This window comes from Eptatretus burgeri, chromosome 3, assembly GCF_056783735.1.
Source record: "Eptatretus burgeri isolate ZD-2024b chromosome 3, Ebu_testis_v1, whole genome shotgun sequence".
Taxonomy (NCBI): domain Eukaryota; kingdom Metazoa; phylum Chordata; class Myxini; order Myxiniformes; family Myxinidae; genus Eptatretus; species Eptatretus burgeri.
In genome coordinates this window covers 30,166,720-30,193,360 of record NC_140963.1, presented here as the reverse complement: position 1 = coordinate 30,193,360, position 26,641 = coordinate 30,166,720, and the positions used below count along the sequence as shown (strand labels likewise).

The window sequence follows — 26,641 nt, the reverse complement described above, 5'->3', positions numbered from 1 at the left end:
AGCTGCTGGGTCAGCCTGGTACAGCTGTTGAAAGTAACCAGCCAAGCGGGTCTTCACTTCAGACTCCTCTGTCAAGAGCTCACCACCCTCCACTCTAATTGCAGTACGCCGAGGGACAGGCTTGGAGGATCGCAATGCATGGATTCCTCTCTAAGCAGGATGAGAATCACTTTACCATGAGTGATGCTCCACCCCTTCACAGATTCCTCACATATAGGTCTCCTTGTCTGCCCTCAGCGAACATATAGTTTTATGCCTCAGTTCCCTGAACAGCTCAATTCTGCCATTATACCTGGCCGAGCGACTCTGGTCAATAGTATCCAGTGTCCCTTGGGAAGCAAAATTCCTCTTTGATTGATGGTGGGTTCCAAGACAACCACCAGCAACATCAAGGATGGAAGTCTTGAAGACACTCCACAAATCTTCAGGACCCCCCAAAACACCAAGAGCACTCCACAAGACTCCCCCCCCCCCAAAAAAAACACCCAGAGCACTCCACAAGACTCCCCCCCAACATACCCAGAGCACTCCACAACTCTTCAGGACCCCCCCCCCACAAACACTCAGAACCCCCCCCCCCAGTTTCCCAAACAACTTGTCCGCAAACTCCTCAGCTACCCTCTCATCCTTGAGCTTGTCAACATCCAGCCCAGGTTAGGATGGTACCATTCTCCTGGATTTGAGCCGCAACTTCAGAGTTGCTACAACAAGCCTGTGTTTGGTATTGAGGAACTGAGCAATCTGGTAGGCCCTGCAGTTTGGAAGCATCCTCCAGTTACCATCAATGAACACATGGTCAATCTCTTTTGCCACACCACCAGCATTGGAATACCAAGACCAGTGATGTGGCCATGAGCACTGAAACCATGACCTAAGACCACAACATTTTGTGAAGTCAAGGAACTTAATGCTGTTCTTGTTCACATTTCCAGACCCATGGGGACAAACGCATGTCTCACAACCATCCCCATCAGTGCCAGTCGATGCATTGAAATCCCTCAAGACCAGAAGAGTCCCCCAAGACAAGAACAATGATAATGTGAGTATGTCTGTAAAGTACGTACAAATCGAATGTGAGCACATCTATTAAAAAACATCCCATAAAACGACACAAAGCAAGTCCAGGCGAGGGGATGCAATCCTTGATTGCTTGTTCAACTTTCTTTTATTTCGAAGGGATATTGGTAAAATGCAACGATTAGCTGTCTGTAAACTTTAACATGGATTTGACTAAAGGTGGAAAGCCTCCTTGGGGAGGAGGGGGCTGGGGGAATGAAGTCACGATAACCTCCATAACGTGACCGTGAGTCCTCCTGTCAAGTTTGCTTGATATTGGATAAGCAGCAACCGAATGTATCGCTGTCAGCCAGACAGACACCAAAATGTGTATTTTAAACAAATAATGTTTTACTTTTGTTTTAAGAAAAACTATTTGGATTGTAAATATTACTATGATGGACCATGCAAAGAAGGCATTAGATGACCAACAGGTTTTGTCGACTGTTATTTATTTATTCCAGACTTTTTACCACCACCAGTGTTATCTGCCAACCTGTGACGGGCTGGACATTTGAACACACATTTACATATCAGCTCCTCATGGCTGATTCAAATTACCCCCAATTTTAGCCAGCCTCCTGAGAAGTGTTGGTTCTTATGCGGGTTATAAACTGTGGATGAAGTATGGGGAAAAATTTCACTTAATCTAGGGAACACGACTGAAGAGATACGGGGATGGAGTGTGATAGTTCAGTTAGATCGATTCAGGAAGAGCAGGAGTTAAGATTTCTCAGGGATTTTCAGTGGGTCAGTGAAGGATACACAGCTGTACAATTGAGACAGACAAGAGGATCAAAGGAGATGGATTGTGTCCAGATTCTGATGTTGGTTCATCTGGCAGCAGCAAGCACAACGGCCAAACTTGTGCTCCGTCCTGCACAAGGATTGAAGCAGTGCTTTTGGTTCGGTAACATTTCCATTGCACTTGATGAGTTTGTGGTCCAACTGTACCACATCATATGCTGCCGAGGCTGGGAGGATGGCCAAGAGGTACACACACTCACCTACCTCCAAGCTGTCTCGCTTGGGTTCAAATCCCGACTCAACAATAAACTATCATCTCAGTATGTCACAGGCTGCATGATTCATCAATGTGTGTGCCGTCTCTCTGATGAATGTTAAAACTGGGTGTCCCATCTGGTGGCATTAGTTAGTGGACATTAAAGATCCCACGGTGTTCTTCGTGAAGAGTAGGCAAGCTTTCACCGGCAACCTGGCCATATTCCAAATTCCTCCCCAAAGTACTGCTTGGAAGGCAATGGCAAACCACCCAGCATGACCCTTGCTCAGGAAGCTGTTTTGGTGGCACTGACACTCTGTGAAGAGTATGGTACATCAAAGAGAATGAGATCCTACTGATCTCAAGGTTCTCTGGCATGGTTCCATTGTGCCAACTTGTGGCTATAGTTCCCTTAAAGGTCTCAATATTTTTGAGACAATGTCATGACTTAGGCAGTCATTGTGCCTGGAACGCCTTCAGGGTTCTTCTACTTGACTCCTTTGCACGACCTCATTTGTTAAAATATTACCTGCAGATAACAACATGCTGTAGTATGGATCTATATAAATGTTTTTAACTGGCATATAGAGGGTAGTGACTCATAAATAGTATATATTGTTGAATGACAATGCTATTCAGCAATGGGGTATGTTTTCTAATTGTGGCAATGGAGCCAAAAAGTACTTTCAGAAAGAGGAAGCTATACAAATTCACAATAGCAATGCTTCGCAGGTTCAGTGACCATGTAATCAAAAATGATTTTACACCTTGCTGACTCTGAATTGCATCATCACTCACCAAAGCCACAACAAGCATGACTGCCACAAACTGGTCATATATAGGAAAGTTCAATTTCATGCTGGTTAAGAATTTTTAAACAAGCCCGTAAAAAATTAGGGTCGGTTGGTTGGAAAACCAGAATCCTATTTTTGGACCAAAGTGATGAATTGCATTAACTTGAGAATACTAATTTTCAAGTCTGGAGCAGACAGAGCTTCTCTGTTTTAAAGATACTATATTATGCAATTTCTTTGTTTTCAAAAACGCCTTCAGGTACTTACTTTTCAGCTCTGAGCTTTGACACCTCAACAACCTCCATACCTAGCTTCACTACATCTCTCTTGTTGGTGGAATTGCCTCCTTCTGGAAATGCTACACTGTTCTTTCATTAAAATCCATAATGATAGCAGTTCACCGGCAATACATGTCAACTGCAATAACACTTTGAATTTTTTTCAAACCATGCCAGTCGGCCAGCCTATCTCACTTTCAGTACCTTAAACTTTCTTTCTTTGCCATGCAGAATAATACAGGAACCTTTCATATACATATGATAAATAATCCAAAGCACACAGACCAGGCATCGCAAAACATTAAAAAAAAATGGCTAGAAGTGCACTAAATTTGAAACTTTTCAGAAAAAAAAAACAAAAGTTGTGCATTTAACCGTCAACTATAATCACCAAGCAAGAGTGTGAGAATGAACAAATAATGAAGAAATATATGGAATATCAGATGGAAACTACAACGGTACTTGGAAGAGCACATACCTCCTCCAGGCTGAACAGTTTCGTTTTGTATCGCACCTATAGACCAGATCTACAACCGGATGTTAACCAAAATCTAATCAACTTGTTCTTGTCACCGACCCAACGAATCCACCAAGTTTTGTCATAACCCCTGCACAACTTTTTGAGACCATGCTATATATCGTTCTTGACCGCACCTCTCAATAATGAAGAATCACTGAAAAAAAACCCGCCAGTATCCAGATCTTCACCAAAATTTAATAGGTTTGTCATAGTCACACAACCGACCTCTCCATCAAGTTTCATCCAAATCCATCCTTACCTTTTTGAGATATCATACTCACAGACACAAACAAACAAACAAACAAGAAAAAGAACAATCAGACATTGTAGATCCTCGCCAGGACTTGTTTTGTATGGTGTGTGTGTACTGGTGTGTGACGTAATTAATAAGAGACAACTAGAAAGAGGAGGAGAGGAGATTGGGACCATACTCTGGGCAGAGCGTTGGTGCTGCTTTAGCAATCTTGTTGGTGGATCACCACTCTAACACAGTTTACCAGCATGCTGGCACTCATTTTGCCGACCTCGGAAGGATGACAGGTCGAGTTAACCCCACCTGGTATTAATTCAACAGCTGATCGGAATTTGAACTCAGGACCCTCGGATCCAAAGCCCACCACCCTAACAATTAAGCCAACACCAGGCATACATAACTAGAACTGTCACTATATAACTGCAGGTAGTGCTGACCGGGTACCAAGACGTCCCGCTTTGATGCAACCCCACCTTTGATCAGACATCTGACCCTGACCCATGACGTTTATTATTACTATTCAATTGAATTCAGGATGTGATAAAAATAAATTCAATTCAAATTAAATGGAAGACCAATCGGTGCAGTCCTGCATTGGAATAATTAGAAGGAAAAAAACAAGCAAAAAGCAAAGATGAAGTCATCAGGAGGAACCTGGATAGGATTCGCGTTTCAGCTGCTACTCCTCTTCCCTCAAAACCCATCCAGGCACAGAAAAAGTAAGCCTTATTCAAAAAAATAACAACAAAAAAAAAACAAAAAATCAAAAATAACCCAGATCAAAAAATTAAATAATTCTGGCCTCCAGACCATGCTTCTGATCAGGTTCAAATATCAAACATATATTCCCCATCACAACCAGATCATAATTTTGAAGTTTCACATCAAATGATTAAGCATTCAACAGAAATAATTTTTTTTTAAGATTTTCGCTCAATCAAATATGGCTGCCAGACCATGTGACATCAATTATTTGTCAATACCCAGGTATCCCCAAGGCTTGGGAAACATTTGTGTGATATTTCCCCTCAATCAGTCCAGCCATTCTGGAGAAGCTTTTTATAGGTTTTAGGGTAAATCCAATATGGCTGCCAAACCATGTGACCTATGACGTCATATGAAGACCACAAGGGGAAAACCAGAGATGTCAGGATAAGTCAATTTTAAAGAAACTGAAAAACAAAGTTTCAAGACTTTGGTGGACTGTTTAATAACTGTCATAGAGATTTCTTTTCCAGTAAAAGGAAGAGTGATCATTGGCCGATCAAATTATGCATGTAGCATTTGCCAAGCTTCTGTGTTATTTAATTTAAGAGCAAATAACGAATCAATGTTGTAAACTGACATCACTGGTTATTCCCTTGTTTTATAATTGCCATGCAATTTTAACCCAGGGTGTGTAGCAAATTCATGCTTGTTGGTTATTAGCATACATTACATGACTTTGGTGATCACAGATTATTTTTTTCAACATTAAACGGTCATTGTTTTTTTTGTCTGATTGGTGTTCAACGCCATACTCAAGGGTATTTCGCTTATATGATGACGGATTCTCCATTTCTTACTCCGTACTACTTAATATGATGGAAAACCGGGAGGAAACCAAGGATAAACCACCCCCGCGATAGCCGAAGTCGCTTCATGTGACTCCCTCATATACCTAAGCAGGTTGATTGGGTGGTGGGTACATCGAATAAGGATGGGTACTCAGACGCGCTAACGATTAAGCCACGGCGTGGGTCCCATAAAAGTCACAATAAAGGTTTGACCAGGCTTGAACCACGATATGCACCAACTACGGAGCCCATGATATAACCAAATAGACTATTGTAGTGCTCAGAGTTTATGCTGTGAAAGTTTTACAACCTTTCATTTTTTGAGTTTCTCAACTCTGAATATTATGGTGGAACAGTTAACATGAATGAAAGGGAGATAACCAGGAGTAAAGTACTGACAACTCTGGGTTTCTACTTGTTCAGCTTTGACAACACTTATTTTTTCATTGCACGGCTAAACTTCATACCATATAAATTATGTGACACCCCTGGTTATTTGTTAAAGTAATATTGTGAGAGAAAACCTTATGTTGCCAACTATTGGCAGGTGCAATAACCCTGAAATTTATTTTAAAAAAGTGACATCTCTGGTTTTCCCCTTGTCTTCATATGTGTGAACCTTTTGTTCCTCGTGGATAGTCATACATGTTAAGTTTTGTTTAGCAACTTATCTGTTTAGCAACTTCAGAGAAGAAGATTTTTGAAGGTTTAAAAAAAAAAAAAAATACAATATGGCTGCCAAATCACGTGACCAATGACATCATTTCTTTTTTCCTGTGGACTATTTTATTCCCAGATGACCCTCAAAAAATTTCATACTGACAAGATGCAGCGTTCTACATATGCAATTATGACGTCATAACGAAGGCACCTATGATGTCATTTTAAAAAACAAAAAATAAACATATTCCCCATGAGGAGTACTTGCCACATGCAAAGTTTCAATTTTTTTCCTTGGTGTGGTTTCAGAGAAAAGGTCTAAAGTTTTTTTTCCCCCGTTTTTCCAACACGGCTGCCACACCACCTAACCTATGACATCATAATTATCAACAAAGCATTCCAGATGAGGAGTAGCTCCGATGGTGAAAATTTTGGCTGTGGAGAACAACACTAAAGTTCTGTGCAGACAAACAAACAAACAAACAAACAAACAGACAAACAGACCCAAATGCAATATCTTCTCCTTCGGCGAGGGTAACAAACAAACAAAGAAAGATGTCATGCGTAGTATCCTCAAACGGCCTAAATGTCCTGATTCTTGAATAAGAATGCTCCAGGCAGTTGAACCAACACTTGCAGAGGTTGAAATCACTTTTCCATTATTTTAAACACTCCAAGTGCATCTGTAAAAACGTGCCTTTTCCACATACATGCACACGTCTTGCCAGCCAAGGCAACGCCGGTCTCCCCGCTTGCAGCGGAGATGACGATTAACATGGGCGGAGCATAAATGACGATTAACATGGGCAAAGCATAAATATGCATGAGGCAAAAAATTAATATGCAACGAGGCAAGCCATGGGCGGAGCATGAATATAATTTTTACATTCAAACCTGGTTACATCACACATAGCATGATACTTGGAAAATCGAAATAAACAATAGTTGCCATGGAAACAGTAATTTAGAAAATTTGACCTATTAGTTGTTGTACATGAATGGTATGCATCACAAATTTCGTTGACACATTTTCTAATTGTGCCCGAATAGGTGTTTTACACGTTTCGAATGACCTTGACCTTTGACCAAGTTTGACCGGATTTTCCTCACATTTCCTAAGTAATACAAATAAGCTGTGTAAGTATTACTTTGACATCTTGAAAAAATTACTGAGGTATGGTAAAAATAAATTCACAAAAGGTCCAGTTGATTATAATGTGATGAAATTGTTATGGAAACCGTTGACATGTCAAAAAGGCTAAATCGACCATTCTGATTTTTGATGAACCAGGTCTGTGACCCAATATGAAAATCCTGTTCACAGTTCAATTTACTAAAATTGATGATTGTATGCGACCTTGACCATTTGAGCTTTTGACCTCAAAATAATGTTTCTAGGTTTTGATTGGTGAACCAATTCAGTGACCCAATATTCGATTTCTGTTCAATCAGGCAGAGCACCCACCCTCTGGGTGGCTGCCGAGGGCACATTACTTGCTGAATAAAGTATAGTCTGTGTATTGCAAATAGACACTTATGTTTGTGTGGTATGCATCTAAAAGGGGTCTAATGGGTCTATGGTGTCTAAAAGGTGCAAAAAGGTCTCAGTGGTATAAAGTCTCTGTATGAGTCTATAATGGTCTAAATATTTAAAGGGTATTTTCCAATAGTAGTTGGGGTCTAAAGGGGCCTGAAGGTCTAAAGGGTACAAGTGTCTTCAGGAGTATAAGGGGTCTGAAGTGTCTTAAAAGGTCTGAAGGGTTCTTAAAGGTCTAAAGGGATCTAAAGTGTCAAAAGGGTCAAGGGATTTAAGTGGTCCAATGGGTCTAAAATGGTATGTTCCAACAGTAGTTCCAGGTTTAAATAGTAGAAGGGTTCAAAGGGTCTAACATGGTCTTTGAGGTTTTAGGGGCCTTAAGGTTCTAAAAGGTCTAACAGGGTCTTGGGGATCTAAAGGGTATAACGGGTTATATAGGGTCTCAGGGATATTGTGGGTTTTAAGGGTCTAAGGGTTATAATGGGGTCTTATGGTTCTAAAGAGTCTTATGGATCGAACAGGGTCGATAAGGTCTTAAGTGTCTAAGGGTTTACCGTCCACCCATGTGTTTTGTCTTTATATACAGTACTGTATGTGGTATATCAAGTCAATCAGATGAAAATTAACGATTTGTGCCATTGACCTTTGATCTATTGACCTAAAAATAAAAAAAACAACAAACTTCCAGCTTGCAAGAAGATTTCACAAGAAGCAGACAGACAGACAAACAGGGTTGAAAACATAACCTCCATCCACCTTAGGTAGTGGAGGTTATTAAATAACAAGGATGTGTTGGTGTTCACAAATTGGAAAGAAATAGGCAATAGTTATATTGTTCGGTCGATTATGGATTTTGATGATGGTATTCTGTTCTGAGTTTCAGAATGCACGAACTAACACAGCCTGATGACACGAGTGAACTCTGAGGATATCTACTTCGAGTCCAAGCGACTTGCTTTTGATGGGTGAGAATTTTCCAAGCATCGAGTAAAGTTTTTTCAAAGAAAACAAAGCACTTTGACAAATATGCCTTGGAATGTTAATAAATAAATTTCATACATTTAATCATTGACGAAGGAGGAAAATAAAAATAAAAAACAGAACTCGGCAAAGTATTTGATAGTTTGGTTTAACCAGCAATAGTACTCAAAGTTTAAGTAATAATTTAACAATTCAATACTTTTTCCATTCAAGTCATCGGTCATCTCATTATAGTTGGGGAATGTTTTGCGACATTAAAAACTCCATAATATGCGACTTTTGAAATGACGTATTAATGTTAAATGAGGCAATTTGAGCGCGAGCTACACATACGTGTGCTCACATTGACTCGGTTATGTTCACAGGGTACGTTTAATCTGCCGTTGCTAAGGAGAAATGTGGAATTCAAACAGTCTTTCAAACACAATTTTCAGCATATAAACAAAAGAGTGGCAATTTCAAAGCGGTTAACCATAATTGTGTTCCTGAATAAAAATTGGACTCACGGAATTGGAGGAAATACAACAAATATCTGTGAATGAGAGCGAGAGGTGTTGATTTCCTATTAATACAATTAGCAACGGCAGTGAATATATAAAGCGCACACACGCACGCATGCGCGCACTTTTAGCAAAAGATGCAAAAATCTCGTGTAATTTATCTTGTGGCCTAAGAACCAAACAAATATCTTTATTATTTGTAACCACCTCCTTCCTCTCAACATCAACAATAAAATCATCATTTTAAACTTACCCTGCACATTGAAAAGCCCCAGAAACGTCTGTGCCATTGGTGTTCAGAACCACCGAATCCAGATACAAAGTCCATTCACCGAAAGTGATCTGTCAAGGATTTGTGTAGCACACGACCGACTATGGGAGCCTTGCACTGGCTAACATTGTCGGGAGTTTGCACCACAAGGAGCTTCACGTTCGGCAAGCTGAGAAACTTCTCCAAGTCTTTCGTTGTGCAGAGACAGACAGCCCTTTCTCTCATTTACTTTTCCAAGTATGATCAGCTTATTTCAGAAACTTTGTGAGCCATTTCATGGAACAATCCACATCTCTGACACACGATATACTTTATGATGTCCTGAACGCAGATGTATCTTGGGGTTTTTGTACATGCGTGCCGACCATTCTTGAATGGAGTACATCATTTCGAAAGTCGCGTATTAATAAATGCCTTAAAACCGTGAATGTGAGAGTACTGTCGATTGCATCAAATCAATTAAATATATGTGTGTGGGAAAATACAGGGTCCTACAACCATCCAAGGTTGATTTTCAGGATCTCAGATCCATGTGGGAGGTAAAAGTTATATCAATCCTTCTGGGTAAATTTTTCTTTTCACAATAAAACAACATCAGATGCAAAGATAGGCCTATCACTGATCTTCAGTTTAACGGAGACCCGTCTCATGGAGGAAGGATGATACCTCTGGTCTTTAGGTCATGTCATGAGACTTCGACGCGATCTCTCCCATATTGAAGACGTGAGGGTCGCTATGAGAGACAGCCACACAATGTTCATTCACAATCTGTTAATGCATTTTGAAATTTTTTTTACCGTTTCATTCACTCTCAAATACTGTTTTGGAGCAAGTGGTGTGTGCAGCCAAAATAATTAGAAATTGGGCCCTATTAGAGAGTTAAATCTGGAAATATCTGTTGGCGAGTTGTTTGAAGAGCAAGGAAATGGAGGATTACGTTGAGTTAAGTACAATGCAAATTATATTTCAGTTTCAAGGTTTTGTTTTACTGAAAGCATTACTCTGCTGTTGCATTCATTCAAATATTTAGCCTGTATTCATTTACTGAACTATCCTTTGACAACCACCACAAAACACCAACCCAGATTGGAGAGGGTGTACGGAGAAGCTTGGTTACTTGATGTTTTAATTTTAATTTTTTTCAAAAGTTCCCTGAGAACGAAAAATCAACCTTGCATGACACAATGCCAGTTTGTTCTTACTACTCCACCACTTTACAAACGCTCATACGCATAATGAAAACCATCGATGACTTAAAACATTTAATGTTCACACGGGGATTTGAACCTCTTCAGTTGTCTGAATTTGCAGTACTCATGATAAAAAAGAAAGCTCATCAATTCTGATGATCATCACATCATTTGATGACGATGCAGTTTTACAATCGCATAAAATTTAAGTAGAGTCTTTTTGCACGGAACAGATACATTCTGTGACATGGTCGTAGACTCTCCCACTCAACACTATCATATATATATATATATATATATATATATATATATACAAACGAACATTGATTAAAATTGTGCCAATCATAGGATTATTAATAATTATTCAGGGGGGCGGGGGGGGGGATTGAGTTCAGATCATGGAGTTATAATGTGTACATTAAATGGATGTAAGACCTGAAGACATCTGTTATTTCTATACTGAAGAGTCGTAAGCAAACATATTAGATTGTCCTTGCTTGAAAAAATAAAAAGTAAAAAAGGGCTCCTACCCCTCCCCCCTCCCACCACCCCTGAACCCGATGTGTATGTCGCACAACCTCCAACATATTATATATATATATACATATATATATATATATATATATATATATATATATATAATATATAATATAAAACAACCTCCAACATATAATATATATTATTTAAAATATATATAATATAAAACAACCTCCAACACACACAGCATTTTCCTATGGTCCAACCCCTCCCCCTTCTCGATTTGCATATGCCCAATTACTCTGATGGATGAGCTAGCACAATATATTCCCATAACATCACCCCCCCACCACTACCTCCATTTTTTTTAACCTACATTTCATCTCATCTTGCAAGGTTTACCTGTAAATCATCTTTGACCACAGTGATGTTAAACTTCCCAATACCTAAACTCATTTCAGTATTTTCATAAAAAATATTGTACACGTGATCGTGGTCTTATCAACGGCTGAAATCCATGGTTCTTGGTGAAGATCCTCGCTGGTTCCAGCTGTCCGTTATATAATGCCGTTCCTATATGATAACGGGGATGTCCCACCACACACACACGGATCGGCATTCCCTCGTTCTCTGCAAAAGCTTACCGAGATTCCTACCAAGAGTGAATGCACCGAAATGACGCGACACGACAATAACGAGAAACTTTTGCTGCAGATTTATGAACCTGAGTCGTGCAGCGCGTATGGAGAAGTGAAAGAGCGAAGATACACGCGGAGAGGTGTCGTGGGGAGGGTGAAGGGTAAGAGGTGGGTAAGGGACGGAGAGTAGACGATGATGAGAGACAGGAGAGCGGAGAAATTGCTCCGAGAAGAGCGAGAGTTCTGGGGAGGAGCGACGGACGCGCGTTTAGACACCGCGCTCCGAGCACACGCAACACGGTCACGACGAGGATGTGGAGCACGGCACGGTGGAAGGACGGACGGACACACACACGCACACACGGGGGGGGGGGGGTATAGCGAAAGACAAAAATAACAAGGCCAAATGTATAATAATTTACCGGAGTGTTAATCAGCGCTGGCTGGCTGTACATATTGCCGCAGGGCATCAGTTCGACGCCTCTGGTGGGCAGCGGGCCGCCGGGCAGGCGGTTCAGAGCCATCGGCGGCGGGACGGACGCAGGTCCCGTTTAATGTGGCCGAGCCGTGAGATGGGTCCGTTCCACGGAACGGGCGGTTCGCGCCGCTGCACAACCTGCGGCTCTTGCGCTTTACCTGCGGACGATGAGCCGCGCGCGCGTCTCGCCGTCACCGCTCCTCGTGCAACCCCCCGCTGGGCTCGCGAGCTCCGCGCACGACAGGTGCTCGAGCGCGCGCGCGCGCGCGCTGCAACTCCGGATGGGCGGGCGCACACGATGGACGAGCAGCGGGAGAATGGGTGAGCAATTCGATGGAGTCGGCGGATCACGTGTGCGTGGACTGATAGATTGGATAGATTGGTTTGATGGGCAGGTACGTGCAGGTACCGTCGGGGCTCCAATAAATGACTGATAACGGTATAAATGTTATAGTTTGGTGGAAAGACCATTTCCTCACACTCACCTCGTTGTTCGGCGTGAGGAGGGGGTCGTGGTAAGGGTGGAGTCTTGGGCGGGAGACAAGGACGATCCAGTCGGAATTAGTGATGGAAAGAGGGAGGAGGGAAAAAGGAGAAGGGCTCAAGGTGCGACTGCCACTCTCACACTAAGTGAACGGCAACAAAACCGCAAGGGAAACGAAACGCGTTTCCAGCCACAGCTCGATTGGACACCACGCTTCGCCGTATCCCCGCCTTTCGAGCTTACTCGTCCTTGATTGGTGGAAATTGCAAACGCTCTTGTCTGATTGGTCAATGTCGGTGTCAATCATATCGACCAATGCGTGTTCCTCAAGACTGTTCCCTTTCGCGTGATCTCAGCTTTTGTTTACAACAATGTTATCGAAGTGGTGATAACGTCAGTCGGCTACTGTATTATTTTATTACGTAATAACGATTATACCACGCAAGAATAGTTCATCTTGACCACTCTGCGGTCGAATTACCTCAGGATTCGAGAGTGACTGCTCTTTGCCGAACGACCGACAGCGTGTGCCGTCCTGTTCCTCAGGTGAGGGCATGTTGGCACCAAACGGAAAAGAAAGCTACGGCTACAAGAGCACCATGAACTCCATGAAGGAAAAGGAATTTTCAAGGCTTAAAGGTAGGCTGAAGCGGTTATTTAATTTTAAAAGTGCTCGGGTTCGGGGAAAGATAAAGGTTCACGGCGGTCACCTGCATGGTTGTGATGCCTCGTTGAAAATAGACTTCCTCAGAAGGTTTCCTCGTGACGTCATCAATCTGTGCGCACACTCCCGCGGCCATGTTGGAGGACTTAGGAGCGTCCCCTCCGCGATCGGTGAAGTAGAAAACAAATGTTCATATTGTGCTTTATCATGACTAAACAATTAGGGTCAAAGCTTGTCCCGAAGCTTAGGTTTGTCTATAACTTGGACACTGTCTGTGCAGCGACATTTTGACGAAATGCAGGTTATAGGCCACACAGACTCGTATGAATTGCTGCTGACAGCATGGTCCAGAAGCGAGACAAACTTTCCCACCATTTTATATCCAGATAGAGTGAATTATCTTATGTTTACGAAAACGTTTTACACCCGAGAGTGAAACACCTCAAGGCATGAAAAAGCTTGGCTGGCGACAAGTTGACTTCTGGCTGGATAAGCACGTTATATATGGTGACGTCATGCTTATCTGCTGACACACACACACACACACACACACACACACACACACACACACACACACACACACACACACACATACACATACACACACACACACACACACACATACACATACACATACACATACACATACACATACACATACACATACACATACACATACACATACACATACACACAAACACTTTGGGCAAAAAATTGAAACACCCATGAAAATGTTTGCTTTTTTTCAACAGTGAGCTTGGACCTCCCCTACAACCTCCCCCCCACCCCTGCTCCCCTTGCAGACAATACAGAATCAATCCAAGTTTTGCATATCAAGCAGAAGTATAATTACACAATTCTCCAATTAGCTCCTTGAGGGACATTTGTGGGTGAAATCTGCTATTCAACTTGTTCGTGAGAACTGACCACAGCGGTTCAATGATATTGAAATCTGGTATTTGAGCAGGCCAGGGAAGATGTTTTGCTTTCCTCGTGTTCTTCCAACCAGGATTGAATATTTACAGCAAGTGTGCATCGGAGCATTATTGTCTTCAGCAATGCTTTTATTGTCTTGGAAAATGGGATGAGAGGATAAATGGGGCTTCTGAGGCAGCCATTCAAATGAATGGGGAAAAGGGGAAAACTTTCTGTCTCAAGATCCAAAAAGCCCAAAATTGGAGACTTATTTTCTCCCCCTCCCATACAGGCAAATGTAAAATTGAGACTGATTTCCTCCCCCTCCCAAACAAGCAAATGTAAAATTGATACTGATTGATTAATGCACTTCTTTCCTTTCATATTTTCATTCCACTCAAAGAGTGAGCCAATGAATATTTGTCCATGTTCTCCTTCAGAGAATAACTTGATTTTCCTATGACATTCATCACCATCGAGTATATTCACAAAGATTACTTTGGAACATAGTTCTTGGTATAAGTATTTTTGTTGAGTGAAAATGAAATGAAAAACTTCTCTCAATGCTCTTGTTTGACCACCTCCTGATACACATATCATTTTGAGATTGGAGTAAATTGTTTTCCCATTGTTCAATTGATAACCATCAAAGTTTTCAGTCCATTCAATGATATTTATTATTTTCTTGACATCCTCCAACTTATTTGTAATTAAATTTATCCACTTATTTGTTTTATCGACTTTTACCCCGGTTATTTCTTCAATAAGACTTATTTGATATTTCTCACATTCTATGTTTCCCATTTAAATACAAAGGCTGATTACATCTCCACTCTTTGGTTTGGTAATTGCTTGCTTCTATCATTTATAAATCATTAAAAAGATGGCGGTAGCCTGTTGAAATTCCCAAGCCAATATCTTAACACTTGTACCATAAGGGAGACTATCGATTCCATTCTCTAAAATATATATTTTATCATCAAAAGCTCCTAAAGCTTTCTTATTTATCGCTTCTGTATATAATTGATGTTTATAACTTATTGTATTCATTTTTCTGTACTCTTCCTTTAAGGTTAAACAGTTGTAATAATGTTTAAAGTTTATTTTTTCCTTGATTATATTTTTCTTTATTCCATTTAGCTTCTTATCACACCTTTCAATGTTATTATTATCAATATGCATAAAAGCATAAGCCTTTAATCTCAATCATATAAATTCAGTGATGACCTTCCCACCCAATTCATCTTGAAACTTACCAATAACCTTTTTATTATTTGATGAAAACAACACATCACCTGACTTATAATTACTTGTATCATATATATCAATATTATCAATCACATCCTCATGTACATCACTTGTCTTAATTTCTAATAAAAAACTATCTGTATCCATATATCTGAAAATGACACATTTTCCTTATACTTTGATTTTAAATTATTATAGTAATAGTCATACATTAACGACTTTGATGATCAAGAATTGATGATCCCATATAAATAGGTTTATCCATTTCAATACTGTCTTTTTTCAAATGAATAGCGCACAAGTTCTCTGAAAACACCTCCGCTCGTTCAAAACTTGGTGTATTATTTAACTTTGAAGCCTGTTTCCAAAATGGAGCATGTCTTATGTTTTATCGATTCCAAACATTTTCCATAGTCTTTCCAAATACAGCATTATTCATTAGTTTATAAAAGTCCTTCTCAAAATCTGTTTTTGCTTTTGTTCTCCTTTTTTGTATTAGAATCAATATACTTCTTTAACCAATGACTTTGTTTAAATTTCAAAATCCGATGAATTTTCCTCACTCTCAACCCAGCAGATTAATATTGTCTCAAGTTCCTTTGATGCAAAACATAACTTTCTTTATCATTGAATGTAGTAAGTAGTTTTTCTGGAGATTTACCTTTTATCTTGAATGACTGTTGGTAATCACTTAACCATTCTTTTCTTGGACTTTCTTTATCAGGGGCATAAGGTAAGTCTTTATGTTTGTGATGAAGTTCTTCTGGATATTTTTAAATCAACCCCAAAATAATATCCAACTTCAGCTTCATCCAATTCTTTTTGAGAGGAGATAAGACAACAATGTCTTGTAAAACTTTTTCATAATGTTTTTCTTGAACCTATTTAAGTTTTCCATAAGGTAATGATTGAGACATAGCCCACCCATACAAATTGTTAGCATCATAATACATCAGGTAAGAGTTGTTCTCATTCTTATTATAATCAGGAAGATATTTGTTATTTGCTTTAGCATATCTCTTGGAACATACTTGAGATATTCCTCCTCTTTTAGCCTTCTCTATCATTAAAAGCATATCTATATCACTGATTAATTGCAAATTTTGTGTTCTCATTTTTAACATAGCACTCCAAGCCAAACCCGGGGTTGTGTCATAGTGAACGGGGTCTAATCCATAAGAATTTTTATTTTGACCAACTGTTCTAAAAGTTTCAAACACATCAGCCAATAACAATACATCAGTTTTAAGATACAAATCATGATATTCTCCAAGATTCTTTATATTAAACTTCTCCCAAACCTTTTTAGCTTGTGTATAATGTCTATCGGAAATACGAGTTTTATTCAACTTGCCATAGAAATTTCCCTTGAAGGAAGTAGTGTTTCTTTTAACTTCTCAAATGAATCCATATATAGTCATATGGATATATTCCCTTTTGTGATAAGAGATCAATCTCTTCTTGATTTGAGAAATATGATTTAAGTTTTGCTAAGTTTTTAATATTTGATGCTAAGTTAGATAATGGACTTGCCATAAACTTGTATGTGTCAAGAAATCTGATATGGGTTATGGGGGATGTATGAATTGTTTTTGTTATAAGATGTGTTTTTGATCTGTATTTGGAATGGCAGAAATATCTCCAGATGTGTTTCAAAGTTGATTTATAAATAGATGTGTGTCATAGTGAGCGTTGTTGTGAAGAAAGACAGGAATAAAGTTTGGGGGCTTGTAATTAATATTACAACGGGAATGAGCTGGACCTCCATATTTACCAGTAACATGATTGTGATCCCGAACCTTGACCTCTCCCTCAATTTTTTCCTCACAAATATGACAGATACTGTTCTTTTGAAATTCCTTTTTCTCTCCCTTTGTTAATGGCATTGGTTTATAGGTTTTAACCATTATTTCTCTTAGTCTTATACAGTCTTTTTCCAATCGTCTTACAAACTCCTATGAGGCATCTTCTCCTCTATGAAGTTCTAACTTGTTGTTTTTGATATTTATTTGTGTATGATTTATTTGGATTTGGAGAAACAGTATCTATCTTTTCAAGGATACTCTCAAAATCAGCATATATCACAAATGGATGTTTTATAGATTTGTTAAAATCTTTGAATGATATGTTTAACCTCCGCCATCGAAGATGGACGGAGGTTACTGTTATCACCCCTGTCTGTTACTTACGAAATCTTTAGATTTCATAAGTTTATTGATGACTTCCGTCGTGTGTGTGTGTGTGTGTGTGTGTGTGTGTGTGTGTGTGTGTGTGTGTGTGTGTGTGTGTGTGTGTGTGTGTGTGTGTGTGTGTGTGTGTGTGTGTGTAGGCACAATAACTCGAGAACGGAAGAAGCTACCAATGTCAAATTACACCACGTGATTCAGGAGGGTGATGGATAGCGCTGATTAGACTTTGGTCAAAATCGGTCAAAGGTCAAGGTCACTGTGAGGTCAAACATAATTCCGTAAATTCATGTGGAGAAATGGAGTATTTTTGCTTCGGTCGACGTTACGAGTTCGTTTTAACTTCGATTTTAATTTTGTCTTAGGTTTTTGCGATCGCTTAGGACGCTTAATACTCGGTTGTCGAAATTCTGGTAAAAATCGGATGTTTTGGAGACGTTTTAAGATTGTATAAAAAATATTTCACTCGCCGCGTCACTGCTCGTCACGTGGTGCAGCGCGCTCGAGCAGACACGTTGTTGAGTCGCGTAAAGGTTTTGCGTGTGCGCGCTGACGGTGCTTTTGATAAAGATGGTGTTTAAAAGTCATTTTTTATCCAAATAAAGGTTATCGTCGCATGCCTGACTCGCTAAGCCATCGGATTATGTAAAGATTGTTGGCGGATGGCCGAATATTACGGTTTTATGACTTTGATAAAATAATATTAAATAATTACGTGGAGAAATGGAGATTTTTGCTTCGGTCAACATTACGAGTTCGTTTTAACTCGGATCGCAATTCTGTTTTCAATTTTGGTGATGGCTAAGTATACTTAATACTCGGTTGTCGAAATTCTGGTGAAAATCGGATGTTTTATTAGATTTATGTTGGGTGTCGTATTTGAGGATGAACTGAAGATTATGCTAATGAGGGGGATTGTAACACACGGCATTACGCACTCGTTAGGTCATCCCTATCATCTCAGTAGAGATGACCTGATAATAACAGTCTCGAAGTCTGTCCGCCCGTCCGTACGTACGTCCGTTCGTCCGTCCGTCCACAATCAAACCGAGTGGAGACAAATAACCAAGAGTGGAATGGATAGAGGTCGATGAGACATGCACAACGATATAACTTTCAAGGTCGTCCAAGGTCGAGGTCAACGTCACGAGGCTGTCAAAGTTGCGAAAATCGTCGATTTCAAATCGTATCTCCTCCCTCATTTATCAAGAGAGATCAAATGTTATTAGTGATTCAGATACTATGGACTATTATCTAGAACAACACAAGCCATTTTTTTGAAATTTGCTCTCGTTCCGATCTTATAGCCCTTCAAACTTCGCTCTGATTTCCCGTTATGGGCCGTTCATAAAGTACATACAAAAAAAAGTATTAAATTTAGAACTGGAACTCTCCGAGACAAATATTACATTTGAAGCTTTTGTCAGATTTAACTAAAACAATGGAACACAAGTTTATATGCACACTTACTTTCATTTATGACATTAACATTGTCTTGAATGTCAATTTGTACTTTTATTTTCATAAATGACGTGCTGTAATATTAAAAGAAAAAGGTAAATTACACCGCTAGGGACTGCATCGTCATGACTTACAAACATCAGTTCATAAGGAACTGCTGGCTTTGCAACTGATTAGCGATGTATGAGGGGGTGGGTGGTTTAAAACCTGCGTACGGCCCGAGACGGGTGGGTGGTTTAAAGCCTGCGTACAGGGGTGGGTGGTTTAAAGCCTGCGTACAGGGGTGGGTGGGTGGTACGACGGCTGCATACATACTTCATGAAAGTGGTGTCAGACTACATGAAAGCGTTTCAGAAGATGAAGGTGAGCCTGTCATCATCGCGAGGGGGAAAAATATCCCTGTTCACAGGAACATTTTCGACGTGATGTTGAATCCATGGACGTCAATAATTGTTCCATATTACTGTATTACCGTAGTGAATAAAATTACTGATGCATTTGAGATAAATCTACAGTTCGTTGTAATCTTCAAGTATTGTGATGTGATATGAGACACATATGGGGGTGGGTGGGTGGTCACTAGCCTACATACAGAGGGGGTGGGTGGTTTTGAAACCCGGAAGTAGAGCGTACGTACTTTATGAACTGCCCCTATTCCAGTCTGGCACAGAGTTACTTACTTTTGACCTCTGGCAGAGATGATCGGCACTCCCGCTCGGGGGTATTTTTTAAATTCAATTTCAATCCTGTCTTCACTTTTGGTCATGGTTAAGTATGCTAAATACTCGGTTGTCGAAATTCTCGTAAAAATCGCATGTTTCATGAGATTTATGTCGGGTGTCGTATCTGAGGCTTCAGTGAAGATTATGCTAATGAGGGGGATTGTAACACATGGCATTACGTGCTCGTTTTTAAGTCGATTTCAATCCTGTCTTCACTTTTGGTAATGGATATGCATGCTTAACACTCGGTTGTCGAAATTCTGGTAAAATTCGTATGTTTTATGAGAGGTTTGGTGCAGAATCATCGTAGAAACTTCTGGTTTGCGTCGCTACCTTCTCCAGAGACAGCTTTTATTCGACAAGGTCAGAGGTCAAGTTGACGATTTCGTAAGTACCAGTCTATGACTGCTTGTTACTTACGAGGTCCAAAGATTTCGCAAGTATATTGATGACTTCTGTTTCTGTTAGTTACTTACGAAATCTAAAGATTTCGTAAGTATATTGATGCCTTCCGTTTCTGTTTGTTTGTTACTTACGAAATCTAAAGATTTCGTCAGCATATTGATGCTTTCCGTTTCTGTTTGTTTGTTTGTTTGTTTGTTTGTAGGCACGATAACTCGAGAACGGAAGAAGCTACCAATGTTAAATTACACCACGTGATTCAGGAGAGTGATGGCTAGTGCTGATGAGATATTGGTCAAAATCGGTCAAAGATCAAGGGCACAGTGAGGTCAAACATAATTCCATAAATTCACGTGGAGAAATGGAGTATTTTTGCTTCGCTCGACGTTACGAGTTCATTTTAACTTCGATTTTAATTTTGTCTTCGTTTGATACAGTTTGATGGTTTGATACAGAATCATCGTAGAATCTTCTGGTTTGCGTCGCTACCTTCTCGAGAGACAGCTTTTATTCGACAAGGTCAGAGGTCAAGTTGACGATTTCGTAAGTACCAGTCTATGACTGCTTGTTTGTTTGTTTGTGTGTGTGTTTGTGTGTTTGTTTGTAGGCACGATAACTCGAGAACGGAAGAAGCTACCAATGTCAAATTACACCACGTGATGGCGAGTGCTGATTAGATTTTGGTCAAAATCGGTCAAAGGTCAAGGTCACAGTGAGGTCAAACATAATTCCGTAAATTCATGTGGAGAAATGGAGTATTTTTGCTTCGCTCGACGTTACGACTCCATTTTAACTTCGATTTTAATTTTGTCTTCGGTTTTTGCGATCGCTTAGGATGCTTAAAACTCGGTTGTAGAAATGCTGGTAAAAATCGGATGTTTTGGAGATGTTTTAAGATTGTATAAAAAATATTTCACTCGACGTGTCACGGGTCGTTCCATGATGCAGTACGCTCGAGCAGACGCGTCGTTGAGTTACGGTAAGGTTTTGCGTGTGCGCGCTGACGGTGTTTTCGATAAAGATGGTGTTTAAAATAATTTTTTATCCCAATAAAGGTTATCGTCGCATGCCTGACTCGCTAAGCCATCGGATTATGTAAAGATTGTTGGTGGATGGCTGAATATTACGGTTTTGTGACTTTGATAAAATAATATTAAATAAATGCGTGGAGAAATGGAGATTTTTGCTTCAGTCGACGTTACGATTTTTGATGGTTTGATACAGATTCATCGTAGAAACTTCTGGTTTGCGTCGCCACCTTCTCTCGAGACAGCTTTTATTAGACAAGGTCAGAGGTCAAGTTGACGATTTCGTAAGTACCATTCTATGACTGCTTCTTTGTTTGTTACTTACGAAATCTAAAGATTTCATAAGTATATTGATCAGTTCCGTTTCTGTTTGTTTGTTTGTTTGTTTGTAGGCACGATAACTCGAGAACGGAAGAGGCTACCAATGTCAAATTACACCACGTGATTGAGGAGGGTGTTGGCTAGTGCTGATTAGATTTTTGTCAAAATTGGTCAAAGGTCAAGGTCACAGTGAGGTCAAACATCCAAAAAAAGTTATAACTCGAGAACGGAAAAAGCTACCAATGTCAAATTAGACCACGTGATTCACGAGGGTGATGGCTAGCGCTGATTAGATTTTGGTCAAAATCGGTCAAAGGTCAAGATCACAGTGAGGTCAAACATTCGATTTATGATGGTTTGGTACAGAATCATCGTAGAAACTTCTGGTTTGCGCCGCTACCTTCTCTCGAGACAGCTTTTATTAGATAAAGTCAGAGGTCAAGTTGACGATTTCGTAAGTTCCAGTCTATGACTGCTTGTTACTTACGAAATCTAAAGATTTCGTAAGTATATTGATGACTTCCGTTTTTGTTACTTACGAAATCTAAACATTTCGTAAGTGTATTGATGCCTTCCGTTTCTGTTTGTTTGTTTGTTTGTTTGTAGGCACGATAACTCGAGAACGGAAGAAGCTCCCAATGTCAAATTACACCACCTGATTCAGGAGGGTGATGGCTAGTGCTGATTACATTTTGGTCAAAATCGGTCAAAGGTCAAGGTCACAGTGAGGTCAAACATAATTCCGTAAATTCATGTGGAGAAATGGAGTATTATTGCTTCGCTCGACGTTACGAGTTCGTTTTAACTTCGATTTAAATTTTGTCTTTGGTTTTTGCGATCGCTTAGGATGCTTAAAACTCGGTTGTCGAAATTCTGGTAAAAATTGGATGTTTTGGAGACGTTTTAAGATTGTGGAAAAAATATTTCACTCGACGCGTCATGGGTCGTCCCATGCTGCAGTGTGCTCGAGCAAAAGCGTCGTTGAATGACGTTAAGGTTTTGCCTGGAGAAATGGAGTATTTTTGCTTCGCTCGATGTTACGAGTTCGTTTAAACTTCGATTTTAATTTTGTCTTCGGTTTTTGCGATCGCTTAGGACGCTTAAAACTCGGTTGTTGAAATTCTGGAACAGTGATGAATAACTGATATATGTATGTATGTATATATATATATATATATATATATATATATATATATATATATATATATATATATATATATATATATGTATATATATATATATGTATATATATATGTATATATATATATATATATATATATATATATATATATATATATATATATATATATATATATATATATATATATAAGTCTTTTATCAGATTCTTCTGAAAAGTAATGCACCTATTATCTGGCATATCCTGCTGGTACTGAATCACTTTTTTTTAAAAAGAAACAAAAAAATGGAATTTTTATAAGAAATCTCGTTTTTGTCTGGGACTCATTATTATCTGCAAACCACAGTGTAAAATCGTAGACCACAATGAATTCAGAATTCTAGCTCCCCTTGGGCTTCTGACTGATTCATGCTTTTATTAGACAAGGTCAGAGGTCAAGTTGACGATTTCGTAAGTACCAGTCTATGACTGCTTGTTTGTTTGTTTGTTTGTAGGCACGATAACTCGAGAACGGAAGAAGCTACCAATGTCAAATTACACCGCATGATTCAGGAGGGTGATGGCTAGTGCTGATTAGATTTTGGTCAAAATCGGACAAAGGTCAAGGTCACGGTGAGGTCAAATATTCGATTTTTGATGGTTTGGTGCAGAATCATCGTAGAAACTTCTGGTTTGCCTCGCTACCTTCTCGAGAGACAGCTTTTATTAGACAAGGTCAGAGGTCAAGTTGACGATTTCGTAAGTACCAGTCTATGACTGCTTGTTTGTTTGTTTGTGTGTGTGTTTGTGTGTTTGTTTGTAGGCACGATAACTCGAGAACGGAAGAAGCTCCCAATGTCAAATTACACCACGTGATTCAGGACGGTGATGGCAAGTGCTGATTAGATTTTGGTCAAAATCGGTCAAAGGTCAAGGTCACATTGAGGTCAAACATAATTCCATAAATTCATGTGGAGAAATGGAGTATTTTAGCTTCACTCGACGTTACGAGTTCGTTTTAACTTCGATTTTAATTTTGTCTTCGGTTTTTGCGATCGCTTAGGATGCTTAAAACTGGGTTGTGGAAATTCTGGTAAAAATCGGATGTTTTGGAGACGTTTTAAGATTGTATAAAAAATATTTCACTCGACGCATCACGGGTCGTCCCATGATGCAGTCCGCTCCAGCAGACGCGTCGTTGAGTTACGTTAAGGTATAATTGCGTGGAGAAATGGAGATTTTTGCTTCGGTCGATGTTACGATTTTTGATGGTTTGATACAGAATCATCGTAGAAACTTCTGGTTTGCGTCGCTACCTTCTCGAGAGACAGCTTTTATTAGACAAGGTCAGAGGTCAAGTTGCCGATTTTGTAAGTACCAGTCTATGACTGCTTGTTTGTTTGTTTGTTCGTAGGCATGATAACTCGAGAACGGAAGAAGCTATCAATGTCAAATTACACCACCTGATTCAGGAGGGTGATGGCTAGTGCTGATTAGATTTTGGTCAAAATCGGTCAAAGGTCAAGGTCACAGTGAGGTCAAACATCCAGAAAATGTTAACTCGAGAACGGAAGAAGCTGTCAATGACAAATTACACCATGTGATTCAGGATCCTAGTGGCTGGCGTTGATGAGATTTTGGTCAAAGGTCAAGGTCACAGTGAGGTCAAATATTCGATTTTTGATGGTTTGGTACAGATAACTCGAGAACGGAAGAAGCTGCCAATGTCAAATTAGACCACGTGATTCAGGACGGTGATGGCTCATGCTGATTAGATTTTGGTCAAAATCGGTCAAAGGTCAAGGTCACAGTGAGGTCAAACATCCAAAACAATCGATTTTTGATGGTTTGGTACAGAATCATCGTAGAAACTTTGGTTTGCGTCGCTGCCTTCTCTCGAGACAGCTTTTATTAGACAAGGTCAGAGGTCAAGTTGACGATTTCGTAAGTACCAGTCTATGACTGCTTGTTTGTTTGTTTGTGTGTTTGTTTGTTTGTGTGTTTGTTTGTGTGTTTGTTACTTACGAAATCTGAAGATTTCGTAAGTATATTGATGACTTCCGTTTCTGTTTGTTTGTTTGTTTGTAGGCACGATAACTCGAGAACAGAAGAAACTACCAATGTCAATTTACACCACGTGATTCAGGAGGGTGATGGCTTGTGCTAATTAGATTTTGGTCAAAATTGGTCAAAGGTCAAGTTCACAATGAGGTCAAATATTCAAAATCAGTGTTTTCAATGGATATTTTAGTGGCACCTTCCCTTTCTTCATTGTTTTTGTGTTTGCATGATTGAAGGTGTTTATTATAAAAAAAATTTTATCGAATATCATTATCACATCTATCACAATGTTTTGTTTCTTGGTCAAGTGTAGATATTTGTCAGAAAAGATTGAATGTGTGTTTGTTGGTTTGAAGGTGGTTTTTTTAATTACATTTATATTCATGATTACAAACACCACAGTACGTTGTATTCACCATATTTATAGAAGAAAACTTTGCATAAAATAAAAATTTTCTTGTTGAAAATTTCGTTTCATTTATCGGTGAATCTGTGCTGAAAACCATTTTATTCTCCAACTTTTTTCACTTTATATATACAATGTATCAAGACACAAAAGACAAGTTTCAATCAATCACTTCATTTGTAAAATATACTGAGAAATATGTCGAGGATGTAAAATTGAATAAAGAAAAATATAACAACTATTGGATAAAAACAATTATGGTGAATAATATGAGTTCTTCAATTTCCTTCAGTGGAAGGGCTTTTAGTATATCTGGAAGAACATCAATTAAAGTAGCTCAAACAAAAGTTTCTCCTTTCCTTCTGGCAATATATTCAAAACTAGAAAAAGCAATGAAACAAGAAAAAGTATCAAAAAAGAAAAACCTTATGGATGAAGCTTCAGAAAGAAAAGATAAGACCATCTGTAATATGCAAGGAGAAATTTGCATTTTTTTTTCAACAAACCTAAAGATGTAAATCCTGATGAAATACAGGATGTTAATATATCAGGTGAAATGACATTTCGTTCAATAGTAGTTGAGGATCATTTTAAAATTACCTTTAATGTAAAAATTGTTGTAGTTGAATCTGTTAATGAAAAAATGTATGTAGATATAGATGGTAATGTTTTTTCTACTAATTAAATATGAGTCATTATTCAACTGAAGATTTTGAAGATTATGAGAGTGATGATGGTATCTCTGTTTGAACAGAAGACAGTTATGATACTGAGAGTTTGTGTTCAAACGATAGTTATGAAAGTAGTTTTATAGATGATTGTGAAAGTACCGAAGATGAATTTTAGTTTACGTGAAGTTTTACTTTATAAATATGAATAGTATACGAGATCCTGATCCCAATGAATTCCCTGATTCTCCATATGACAAATTTGAGAATTGTCCTGCATGTGATAGAGTGGGATTAAACACAGAGTCAAAAGCCTATAAACAATGTATATTCTGTGATTATCTTCCAATTAATGATAATAAAAAATATAAAAAGGAATATAATTATTTTGGATTGACACCAAAAATGAATTGCTTTACAAGATTGATTAGAGAAATGAATGCAAAGTATGAGGGTGATACCTTTCCTTACAATGGAAGAAACTGAATGTATTAGAGAAATGTTCAAAGGATTGTTATTATATATTATTCATGATTGTAATTTTCAGGGAAATATCAACACAACATATTGTATTAATAAAATAATGGATTATCTTGAAATTAAACTCGAACTTAGGATAAAATGTAGAGTTTCTATAAAAGCCAATAACAAATTAAGTAACCTGTTTTCCAAATACAGTATATAAATGAATGATTTTTTTACCCATTTGGGAAAATAAGATAAAATTTAACAACCATTAAAATCTTCCAAATTCATTAAGATGTCT

At 39.0% G+C, this 26,641-nt stretch overlaps 2 protein-coding genes across 10 annotated transcripts in view; one reads left to right on the top strand and one right to left on the bottom strand.

The window, feature by feature from the left end:
* LOC147029619 (poly(rC)-binding protein 3-like) overlaps positions 1–12,851 on the bottom strand; it is a 481,413-nt gene extending 468,562 nt beyond the window's left edge. The window contains exon 1 of one of the 3 annotated variants that reach the window (XM_085872817.1): positions 12,678–12,851. Coding sequence is in view for 2 of the 3 variants with exons in the window: in XM_085872812.1 (XP_085728938.1) it covers positions 12,137–12,238 (102 nt within the window). In the remaining variant the exon portion in view is untranslated. Of the gene's footprint in view, positions 1–12,136; positions 12,633–12,677 lie in introns of those variants that run through there. The other 2 variants (XM_085872812.1, XM_085872818.1) reach the window with 2 other exon arrangements.
* A 126-nt stretch (positions 12,852–12,977) lies between these two features.
* MOCOS (molybdenum cofactor sulfurase) overlaps positions 12,978–26,641 on the top strand; it is a 366,395-nt gene continuing 352,731 nt past the window's right edge. For 2 of the 7 annotated variants that reach the window (XM_085872807.1, XM_085872811.1), the window contains exon 1: positions 12,985–13,315. In XM_085872807.1, coding sequence (XP_085728933.1) covers positions 13,231–13,315 — 85 coding nt within the window. In that variant the 5' untranslated portion in view covers positions 12,985–13,230. Of the gene's footprint in view, positions 13,316–20,585; positions 20,603–20,711; positions 20,818–21,498; positions 21,587–24,125; positions 24,685–26,641 lie in introns of those variants that run through there. The other 5 variants (XM_085872804.1, XM_085872805.1, XM_085872802.1 and 2 more) reach the window with 5 other exon arrangements.